At 42.4% G+C, this 11,607-nt stretch overlaps 1 protein-coding gene across 1 annotated transcript; it reads right to left on the bottom strand.

The window, feature by feature from the left end:
- Positions 1–857: 857 nt before the first annotated feature.
- Positions 858–5,288, bottom strand: tdrd15 (tudor domain containing 15; the record flags this gene model as incomplete). The annotated part of the gene is made up of 3 exons (XM_084484318.1): positions 858–1,518; positions 2,098–2,491; positions 2,864–5,288. The coding sequence occupies 3 exons, from the start codon at positions 5,286–5,288 to the stop codon at positions 858–860; spliced, it is 3,480 nt and encodes a 1,159-aa protein (XP_084340444.1).
- Between the last annotated feature and the right edge of the window lie 6,319 nt (positions 5,289–11,607).

Raw genomic sequence — 11,607 nt, forward strand, 5'->3', positions numbered from 1 at the left:
GGTTACTGATTTAGCTGATATATATTTTTTTATTTATTAGATTTCCGACATCCATATAAATTTCATAATTATAAAATTATAATTAACTAACCCTAACCAATTATCCAAAGATAATTAATTATATTTGATGCATCTTTACATTAATTGATTACATTTAATTTGATGGTGCGCTTACCCTTATATATGGTAAATAAGAAAGTATGTGCTCCTCACTACACTACAAAATATCTTCAAGTGAACTCACTGTTTCAGCTGGAATTCAAACTGATTAACAAAAATCATGTGTTCTAGGAAGGAGCTGGTTACAACCGACAGCAAATTTGTGGTACATTGTCTATGTGCCACAGGCACATAGGTAGAGTTAAACTACGAAGCTTAACCCTCACACCGATATCAAAATAAACCGCTCAGATGGAGCTCCACACACACAGTAGCATTATACTACTGCCTAACCCTCTCTCAGATACGATCATCAAATTCAACGGCTGTCCAGAACGAGCACCACAAATCCCCACATCGACACATACTTATACCAAGTATGCTCAGCACAGTCAAACACAGCTCGTCGCCGGTGTCCTTTGGTTGTGACATCACCGGTCAGCATCACAAAGTGCTAACTGGCACTTTGGCATCAAGAAAAGACCGCTACCTGTGTTCCAAGTGGACTATATAAGACATATTACCATGTTTAAGGCAAAAAAAAATTAAGATTTTGTGTTCACTGACATTTAAATGTAAAAAGCTAACAACTGGAAATTGATTGTAAAAATGTGACAATTCAATGTTGACCTAAAATGGCAGGAGATCATTTATATTGTAAAAATGTATTAAGACGCTGTATTTTCGGTGTAGTGACATTACCTCAGTCCAAGCAGAAGGTCCCTGTAGCCGGAATGGCCAGCCTTCACCAGTTCCTTGGACAGATATATGCTGTCGACAAGGATGTCCACCTCCCAATGTCGGTCATCTGAAACAAACTCCCAGAAGACTATCTGGAGGTCCTTGTGGCACACACCCTCCTGGAAGAACACTGCCGCTTCATCTGTCCACTGCCTTGTTTCTGAGACTGGGTTTACTCCCCTCAATGAGCACGGGTAGGTCACCTTTGGCAGTCTCTTAAGAGCTTCCGGAAGAATCTTCACTTGGTAGCTGCTGTAGGCCAGGTATATGTAGTTGCCATAATCTACAAGGTTGATTACTACTGTTGTTTCAGCATGTACAACCTCTCCCCTGCACCATCTGCCCTTTGTGTTTGAAAACACCAGGCAGCACGAGCCAGGGACACACTGAGCTTTAGGAAGCGGCGGCATCTCATTGGGTAGCTCGTTGAGCATGGCAGAGACTTCATTCATAATGAGAAAGGAGTCCTCGCGGACTATGAAGAAGTCAAAGGGGGAGATCACTGCTGCAGCAGAGCCATAATACACCTGGCCCCTATTGATGGGGGCAAAGTAGAGTTGCTGTCGGAGCCGGCTTCCTAGTCTGGCTTGCTCATCTTTAAAGTTTGTTGTTATTTCACTAATTTCAGTCTCTCTGGAAATAGGGTTGAAGTCCATGAATGCATCTACAATATCCCTCCGCGCATCTGAGGAGTCTGAGGTTCTGCAAGACTTCACAGAGGCATTTGTTTCTGGCTCTTGCAAACACATGTTCGATTTGGTTGGCTTATCAGAGGACTCAGGAACTGGTATTTGGTCTTTAGTAGAGACTGTCACTTCTTGAGGTTTGTGTACTTCCTTTGTGAGACTGCTTGGCTTTATAAGCCTGGCTTTCGTTGCATATGAACTCAGATTTAGGCCATTTACTTGTTTTGCAGGTTCACTTGATTTAGCAGCACTATCAGGTACTGGATCTGAAAAACATGCTATTTCTTCAAGAATTTCAATCTTGACCTTCCATTGTTTGTCGATCCAATATACAAACTCAACTCTGAGAGGCTTATCAGTTATAGCGTCCCTAAAAGTGCCGTCTTCCTCATAAGCACTTGTGTTAAGTAAGGAGCATGGTATGCTTAATCTAGGCTGATCGATCAGTTTCCCTGTTATTGAGTAAATCTTGTCTTTTCTTACGACTGAAAGGTTTCCGTAGTCCAGAAACTCAACTTTGAAGCCGTTTTGCTCAGAACCCTTTATGACTGCTCGGTACAAAGCCCCATCATCGTCATATTCTGCCAGAACACAGTTATCTATTTCCAACTCCCTTTGTGTACTCTTTATCAGAGACGCTCTGCTCACACTTAAGTTGAGAACCTCCCTCATATTCAGAATATTAGTTTCTTCTTCTTGTAGTTGAAGGAAAAAGTCACCGGTAGTGTTAATGTGTGAGACGTAACATAAAGCCTTTAGACCTGGTTTAATTCTTGGGTTGGGAAAACTGGAGAGTGTAGGCATTTTAGGAATCTGGACTTCTTCGGTTGCGTTTATTGTTGGCGACACCCTTTTGTCTTGGTGTTGGCTGTGGGTTGTGTTTATTGTTGGCGACACCCTTTTGTCTTGGTGTTGGGTTGTGTTTATTGTTGGCAACACCCTTTTGTCTTGGTGTTGGCTGTGGGTTGTGTTTATTGTTGGCAACACCCTTTTGTCTTGGTGTTGGGTTGTGTTTATTGTTGGCAACACCCTTTTGTCTTGGTGTTGGCTGTGGGTTGTTTTTATTGTTGGCGACACCCTTTTGTCTTGGTGTTGGCTGTGGGTTGTGTTTATTGTTGGCAACACCCTTTTGTCTTGGTGTTGGCTGTGGGTTGTGTTTAATGTTGGTGAAACCCCTTTATCTTGCAGTTGGCTGTGGGTTGTGTTTAATGTTGGTGAAACCCCTTTATCTTGCAGTTGGCTGTGGGTTGTGTTTAATGTTGGTGAAACCCCTTTATCTTGCTGTTGGCTGTGGGTTGTATTTAATGTTGGTGAAACCCTTTTGTCTTGGTGTTGGCTGTTAAAGCTCTTACTTTTAATAACTGCCTTTGGTTTGCTTGAAACTGGTGTGTGAGTACCTTTTTTTTGGAAGAGATTGTCAATATGCTCATTGACTTTGTTATTAATGTGGACATCTCCATTGAACAGCTCAACAGTCAATGTACCATCCTCAAGCTTTCCAACTACAACAGCTCTCACTAGCTCATTAAGAAGAGTTTTCTTTAGCCACTGTGTTACCCAGGCCAAGGGCTCTAATTTCTGTACACGAGCAAGGGTACATCTCACTGCCTGCATGGGAGTGTACAGCAGTTCTGCTGAATGGTTAGGAATCAACAAGACATTGATCTTCTCTACAATGCTTGTGTTTCCATAATCCACAAAGAACACATTAAGATACAAAGAGGACTGGACAGGTTTTGCCAGACCTCTGTACCATCTTCCATCAAAGTATTTTGCCAGGCACATACCATCTACTGGGGCTGTGGCATCTAGCCCATGTATTTTCTCCCCCTCTGAGATTTTGGTTTCAAGTTCTTCAATGATTTTACTGTTCTTGTCAAGTTGGCAGTAGATTTCCCATGCATCGCTTACATGTGTGATATAGACCTGCTCATTATTCCCACAGCCCAAGTTGAATGATGAGTAGGAAAAAGAGACAGGGAACGCAGAAGAGGAACACTTTGATTGGATTTTCACAGGCCTCGCCAAGCCCTGCCCAATGAGTAATTCTGTGATACTGTGCTGTAACTGAGAACAATGAAGGTCCACAACAGTGCATATCCCTTTTCCTGTCACCCACAGCAGGGAAGTCAAGCTACATGTTAAACTGACAGAGTGCTCCTGCACAAAATCTCTGACAAAGGTGCACTCTTCAGTTCTCCATTCTCCACAGCTCTTTTGATCAATAGGTTCTATCAGGTTGTAGAGGCTGCATCTGAAAGCTTGGGCCTCGAGTTCAGAGTACTCTGGTAGAATTTTCTGAAGTTTGTGCTGCTCAACTTGTAGAGTTGTGCCGTTATCAACTAAACGTACACTGATTTGGCTTGAACTCTTCCGGTCCACTATGAAAGCCCTGTACCATTTGCCATCTTCAGGTGACTTTGCGATGCAAAATATGGCCCCCACAGGAACAGGTACAGTATGTGTTGAGTAATACAGCTGGATTTTTGCCATCAGTTCCTCTAAAGCTGAAAGGTTATCTGACATTTGGCACCAGAAGTCTGAAGGACATTTAATGCCAGTGCATCGGACAGGCAACTCCGAACCTATCCTCAACTGCAGTGTTTTGATCACAATAGGTTCTTGAGGTTTTGGAGTTACTTTTTGAGTTGGTGTACTCACCGGCATTTTTTTAATTTGGGAGACCGACGCCTTCTCATCCCGTGGAATGACATCCTGATGCTGTGTCGAAGTACATAATTCTTTAGGTTTGCAGGGCCTCCATTTTGTCATTTTTGTTGTATCCTGCTTAACAGACTCTGACTGTGTGCACTTCCAGGATTCAGCATTCTTAGAAGAGATCAGGAGCTCTGTAATGTCTTGATTAGTTTTGTGTTCCATAGTGAAGAGGTCAACGACAATTTGATCTTTTCTCTGATGGATAACATGGACCATCAGGGATCTGTTCAATACAGTTTGTCTGAAAAACTGACTGTTAGCTGATGTCCAAACATCAGTTAGGGGCATGATATTACCCAAAGTGCAACTCAGGGCAAATGCTGCATGACTCACAAACTTCTCCGGTATTGTCTTAATAAGCATGTATGGAACTTTCTCTGTGTTTCCAAAATCGATGAAAAGTACAACAGCTCCATGGTCAAGCTTGTGTTTGACTACCGCTCTGTAAAACTGCATGTCAAGCTCATACATTGCGCAGCACATTTTTCCTACTTGAGGATTCTCCAGCACTTGTTCGTTTAACTTTACTTGACTGAAATGCTCTGACATTTGCTTCATCAAGTCTTCAAAGTCACTGTTGCGTTTTTCGGTTCTCAGCGAGAAGTCGTTTGGATTGATGACATGAACTACATAGCCCACACATTTAGACCCTGGTTTAAGACCTTCAGCTTGAACTGAAGAGCGCAAGACATGAGGCACGACAGTTTCACAGCAAAAATTGGCATCCTGAGGCAACTCCTGTGCAGACTTGAACACAGTCTCATGGTTCCACCTGGAAAGCTCCTGGGGCAGCTCTGGTTCTTTCACAAAGCAGTCTTTATTACTGAGTATTTCGATTGAGTAGATATTCAGTTTCACATCCAAACTGAGGATTTTAGCATCGAGTACTCCACTGAGTATTCCTTTCTTGAGAAGGCATAGCTGCCTCCGTTTCCAGTCCTTTTCGTGTTCAGTTACAGAAGAGAGCGCGCACGGAAAAGCCATAATGGGCACAGACAAGCAATTAGGTGGCAGTCTGAGAATATTCTCAACTTTGACTGATTCACAGAATCCATAGTCGACAAAAAGAACTTTCACTTTGGAGTTTACAGGCAGGCACAGCACAAAGCCTCTGTACCATTTGCCATCTTTCCCCTTCACTGAGCAAAGCAGACCAAGGTTGTCCTTTGGTGTCCGATTGTGATAACTTAGCGTTGAATTGCACGCTGAAGTCAATCTCTCTGACATTGCCTGTAAATCCGATGCAGCACTGCTCATCTGACAGTGGAAAAGGCCAGGGTTTACTGCGGCGGTTACTTTTAATTGAATGCATGTTCCAGCACTCATATCTGCCCCACCGAATGACAGAATTTCCTTAAGTCCTTTTATACATCTGGATTTTAAGTCATTTTGTCCCCATGGATTTTGGAAGAAGTCAGGGCCGCGTTCCATATTTTGTTCAAGGGGCACATCTGTAAGCATCTGAACTAAGAGGAGGAACGTGTCTGTATCCACATGCTTACCAAAACCCAGTCCAACCAACTCTTTGTTAATGTCAGGGGCCTCAAAAATAAGGACTTTATGGGGAAGGAGGGCATGAATGTAGCCAGTGACATTGGTTCCAATTAGAGACAAGAGGTACCTTTCCATGACAGAATCCCAGCAGTCATGTAGTGGCAACACGTTGGAAAAAAAGCCACAGACTATCTTTGGGGGAAGATCAAGTAGATCATTTGAACAGGAAGACATTTGAGAAATGTCCACACTCAAGACGTTGCCGTGGTCAATGAGGAATACATCAAACGTATCTGCATTTGCATTTCGTACCTGCCCTCGATACCACCGCCCTGATATCACATCCTCAACCAGGCAAACCTCCCCCAGTCCCACCGAAGCCTTGGTCTTTGGTGTGCTCTGTATCTCCACTTGCAGGATGCTATAGTCCAGGTGTGACGTGGTCAGGTAATGGCCCTGAAAGTGTATAAGGGATGTTTCCCTGTTTAAGTCCAGGTGGGTTAGCTTCAGATTGATGGGCCACTGGGAACATAGTGCAGATGTGGCAGAATCTTGAGACCTATGGGACACATTTTCATTTGTTGGGTTAGGAAACTCCTGATGCCAGTCCTCCACAAAATAAGAACACTTTTCATTGCAGCCATTCAATTACATGAACATATTTTGGTAACACTTTACAATAATGGTACATTAATAAACCATACATTATCATTAGGCAATGCAGTTATAAGCATTAGCAAATGATTATGGGTTAAGCCTAGCCCTATAAAATAATGTATACATTAATACCTTAGAGAACATGAACACCATTAGTCAATTATTACTGTTACCCATATTTCAAAAGTATCTCTGCATTAAAGGACATTTCCGGTATTTTGAACATTGAGGCCCCTTTCTGGTTTGTCTAGGATGAAATAGCGTGGTTGACACCAACATTTTGACTATTGGTCCCGTCTTGGCTATTTGGCTCATTTAGAATCGCCCCTGCATGCTTCAGAATGGCTGTCTATGGGCATTCACAAACCTGTCCTTAAAACAACCCTAAACGTTTGTTTTCAGAAATGTGCAACTCACCGAGTGGTGTTTGGTGTTTGTTGATGTTCCAAATCAAGTATCGTAGCGAAACAGTTTGTCGTGTTTTATTTGGCATTTTGAAAATCCATTGATTTCTGTTGGAAGACTCATTGCTTGTTGACCGGAAACGGAAAGGGGGGCTGTTTTGGGGGGGCTACGTTTGCTTGTAGCCTTTTTGCTCGGTTCTCCGTCTCAACAGTAGGGCTAGAACCGAGCAAAAAGACTACAACCAGCCCCCCTTTCCGCCAGCCATTCTGAAGCAGGCAGGGGCGATTCTAAATGAGCCAAATACCCGAGACAGGACCAATAGTCCAAATGTCATCCTCTATTTCATCGTAGACAACCCAGAAAGGGGCTTCAATGTTCAAAATTGTCCTTTAACAACATTGCTGGATTGATTCTTGATTCTAGAATGATTTAAAAGAAAATTCAAATCAAAGGAATAATTCATCCCAAACATATTCTAAAATGTCCCAACATTTAGCCATCAAATGCTGAAGATGTTGCAAAAGATGTGTAAGCATCCTTCATTCTCAGGCTTCTAGATAGCTAGGACTTCTACTGAACCCCAATCCCAAAATCCACCGCATGATCGAGAACCGTGCACAGCTGATGCAGCCTGGTACAATGGAGGTACGAGTGGTTAAACTTGACATACAATCCGTCAACGTACGTTTACATACAGACAAATAAAACAAATAACTTTGCATGGAATCTTAAAGGTGACATATTATACCACTAGGTGTCAGTGTGATTAGCCGTTACATCTAGAATCTAGGTGGACACGCCCACTTGTAATGGGTAATCACACTCACACCTGGTGGTATAATATGTCACCTTTAACAATCAGAACACACACACACACACACTTATTAGCAGCTTTGTTTCAAGTGTACCTGTGACTATCCAGCAGCAACATTGCGGCAGCTGAACCTGTTGACGCCTAAATAGAGATTAGAAATATTGTTAGTATTATAATTCAGTGTTTAACATCATGAATGTTCAGAAGGGAAATTTACTTTTCACAAAAATACAATTATTGCATACTATTATCTGTTTACTAAACAGTAACACAATATGCTTGGAATGTAAACACCAAATTTAAAGGTTAATGGAATTTATTATATACATGGAACAAAACATCGGAGCAACGAGGACATTACAATCCTTATATGGTCGGATTAATGGATCGTCACTTCAATTAAGTTAATACAGGGTTAAGTGTACGGTTAAATTACCATAACCCATTGAGCCTGGTTGGACTGGCATGGGAGAGGGTGACAGTCACACCTCTAGCGGTCTCCTTCAGCACAATTGTTTCACTCCAATGGATCTTTCCTCTATAGATGTTTTTACACTGCCAAATATGCCCGTCTTATGCACGGCTTTTTCCCGGCATGGTCCGCGCGTTTACACTGCCCAAGGTAAATTGCCTGCTTGAGCCAGCACCCCAATTTACCCTCCCAGATCCTACACACATTGGCAGTTTCATTCTGATGTAAATGCAACGGCTCCGCGGTTCCGGGGGGGGGGGGGCGGGGGGGGGCTTGGGTAGAGGTGTTGCTGCGTTGTCTAGACAACAGAGACAACGCAGCGATATCAACATGAGTAGTTCTAACTGGAGACGGTGAAATCCGTGAGCTACCGATCATGTGAGAGAAGGTGATGCAGTCTCATTAAACGTAGACAGGGTAAGATGTTGCGATCTACGAGAAAGAGGAACTGTCCTTACGAGTGGTCAGCAAAATAATTATGTTGGCATTTTTGCACTTAGTTTGTGTTTGTAGCCTACACTCAGATGTATACTCATTCTTGCATGAGTCTCTTGAATCGAAAAAATGTAAACATTCGTAGTATGCAAATTATTCTAAAGAGGTCTACTCTGTGTGTAGCCCCGCCTTCTCCAGTGAACCAAGAAAGCCCGACGAGTGACGACGAGGGATTTTATCCTCTCGGTTTTACGCAGGCAAGGCATTGAAATTGCCGAGCGTGCCAAGCCGCGACCGAACCGGCTTGGCAGTGTAAAAATGCCTTATGAAGCTGGAATGTAATAGACCCAAACTAGTCCCTTTCTGACAATCACATCATGAAATGCAAACATGTTACCCCCAAAATGATGCTTGTTGGGGGACGCATTGCATTGATGTTTTAAATACATACGCACACCAGCAGTTTGCTGCTATAAATTTCACTTTCAGTTTTGATGTTGTGACATTCCGGGCGAGTGGTCATTGTTGATAAACGTGTCACTAATCTACTAATCCTTTTCAAACTAACAGTCAGTCTCAACAACAATCCAACGGCGAAGACTGAACTGTGACTCTTAAACCTTGGCCTCTGACCACCCTTCCTCTTGTTTTTAATTTGTCATTTGTTTCTTCTAAAATAAACGATGAGTACTGTTAGTAGTACGGTGTGATTAACAAGCCGTTTAGGAAATCTGCCCCTTATGACATAAGTAACAGATTGTTAAGCAGTATCGATAGGAGTAGTAGTATCATTAACATCTTAACGATACCAATAAAAAATAAACGATCAACTTAATTTACATTTTTTACTCTGAAGCAGCTCCAGGGCTTTAGACTATCTTTATCTACTGATGGCACAAGTGTTAGTGGTGAATGCCACTAACCAATAACACTGCTGGAGTGATTTATTTGGTGGCACAATAACAAATAAGGTTGCCAGGGGTTTTCCTACATTGAAAATTATTTGGCGGCCATCAATATGATTTCAAGGCCCTGCAAAGCAAAATCCAGACACACACGCACGGATTTCATACACAACATTGCCCTCATTCATTTTCTGTATCCTGAAGCACCATCAAACTCTAATTACATAAGACCAGATCCGTTTTTGAAGTTATTGATGTTGACAGAGCTATGATATTTGTTTGTTTGCTTGGTGGAGGTCATGTTAATTTTTAAAGTCTCTGAGGGGGGACTCAACTTTGCAGGGGTAACCTGCAAAGTAATGAAGTGAGGCATGCAAAAACGACAATAGAACTCCGGTACTCTTTTTACCAAATAATTAGCTTGCATGTAATTGTATTCAGGCTTGTCAGAACCAAAACATAACCTTTTAACACACTAATTAACTGATATCATAATAATTATTGTATGGACTTGTATGTTAGAGTATATCCTGACAGATTCTGCCCATTTCTTCCAGCCCTACAACCAACCAAGCAGAAGAAGAATTAATTTTGGCAAATGCAAACAAACAAGGATTCAGGGTATTGAGTCTCTTGCAACACTGACGTCGGTCATTTGTGTGTCGATCAGGCTACTTTGGTTATATTGAAGAAAGCACAGTCTACAATGCAGACTGGATGAACTAATAGTTTCTAGAGGTACTAATAGTTTCAATCAACCTGGATCGATGTATCGATTCAATGATCAGCAATCCAATATCATCGATATTGGTGAAAACATCAATCCACGTCGACCTGGACCCTTTATTTTTAAAATCCCAATAGCTCGTCTGTGACCGTTTGCGTCCAAGTCCACCATCTTCCTCAACAAAAGGGTTTAGAAAGCGGTTAGTTTTTGCGGCCGGCTAACCCCGGGTAAATAGCAAGCAGCCAAGACAAAGGACAACAGCAAAGGACATGTCATAAGCAAACAATGCAGTCAGGAGTTAAAACACTCAGGGAACACGATGAACCTGGCCAGGCACCTCAAATAGAAACACAGCACTGAACCTTGTGCTAGCGGTACCGTGTCAGATGATGCCACCTTCAAACCCAGCTTTGACCAGTTTTCTACCGCAAGAAATTAACAACTCAAAAAGAGGGATGAGTATCATAGCTTCCATTTCATTTGCAAAGAAATGAGGCATTGGTGTTTTGTCAGCTACTGGATTCCCTGTAGCCAAAATATGAGCTCACACTTCAGTGAAACTTGCATACAGAGTCTGTAAAATTAAGTTGAAGATGGGATTAAACATGACTTGATGAATGCAGAACATTAAACACCACAATCACTACAGTTGGATGGACGTCACGTACAATGGAAGCCTATGCAACTACGGGCGCTCTTCATATTGAGACTGACTAGCAAATTAATAATTATGTTCTTCAGACACTTAATTTCACACACAGGAAAATATCATGGGACAGTTTTAAAAGAAGCATTTGAGGAGTGGACTATACGAGAGAAAAACACTGCACTTCTTACAGACAACGCAAGCAACATGTCCGTAGCCAGGGTAGAGGCGATTCTATAAACACACAAATGCTTCGGACATACCATAAAGTTTGCCACACAAAGTCACAAAGTTCCACCGCAGCACAGTTTAGAAAGAAGCAGAACACAAACTAAAACGAAAGATGTGAGCACACCCTGGAACATTTGACACGTTGGAGCGTTTTTTGGAGCAACAAGCTGCAGTGTGTGCTCCACTCTTGGAGAGAAAACTAAGGAAAAGCCGGCTAGTGAAGTGCAGACACTCAACGAAAGTGCCATCAATGCAGCTGAATACTTGGTTAAGCTACTCACACCAGTAAAAAGTGCCACAGGATCATGTGTGTGGAATAGCAGCCCACTGTGTCTGTGATTGATGAAGCTAAATGGAGCATGAAGCAGCCTATGGCCAGGGGACTTGAACAGCGATATGTAGACATGCAGCAAGGCCTGCATAGAGCATCTGCCTTAGACGTAAGGTTCAAAAAGCATCCATTTATACGTGGGGAGGAGAGAGATGTAACTGTCCCGTCTCATACCCGAGGCCGCAG

This window comes from Micromesistius poutassou, assembly GCF_964030765.1.
Source record: "Micromesistius poutassou genome assembly, chromosome: 19".
Lineage (NCBI taxonomy): Eukaryota > Metazoa > Chordata > Actinopteri > Gadiformes > Gadidae > Micromesistius > Micromesistius poutassou.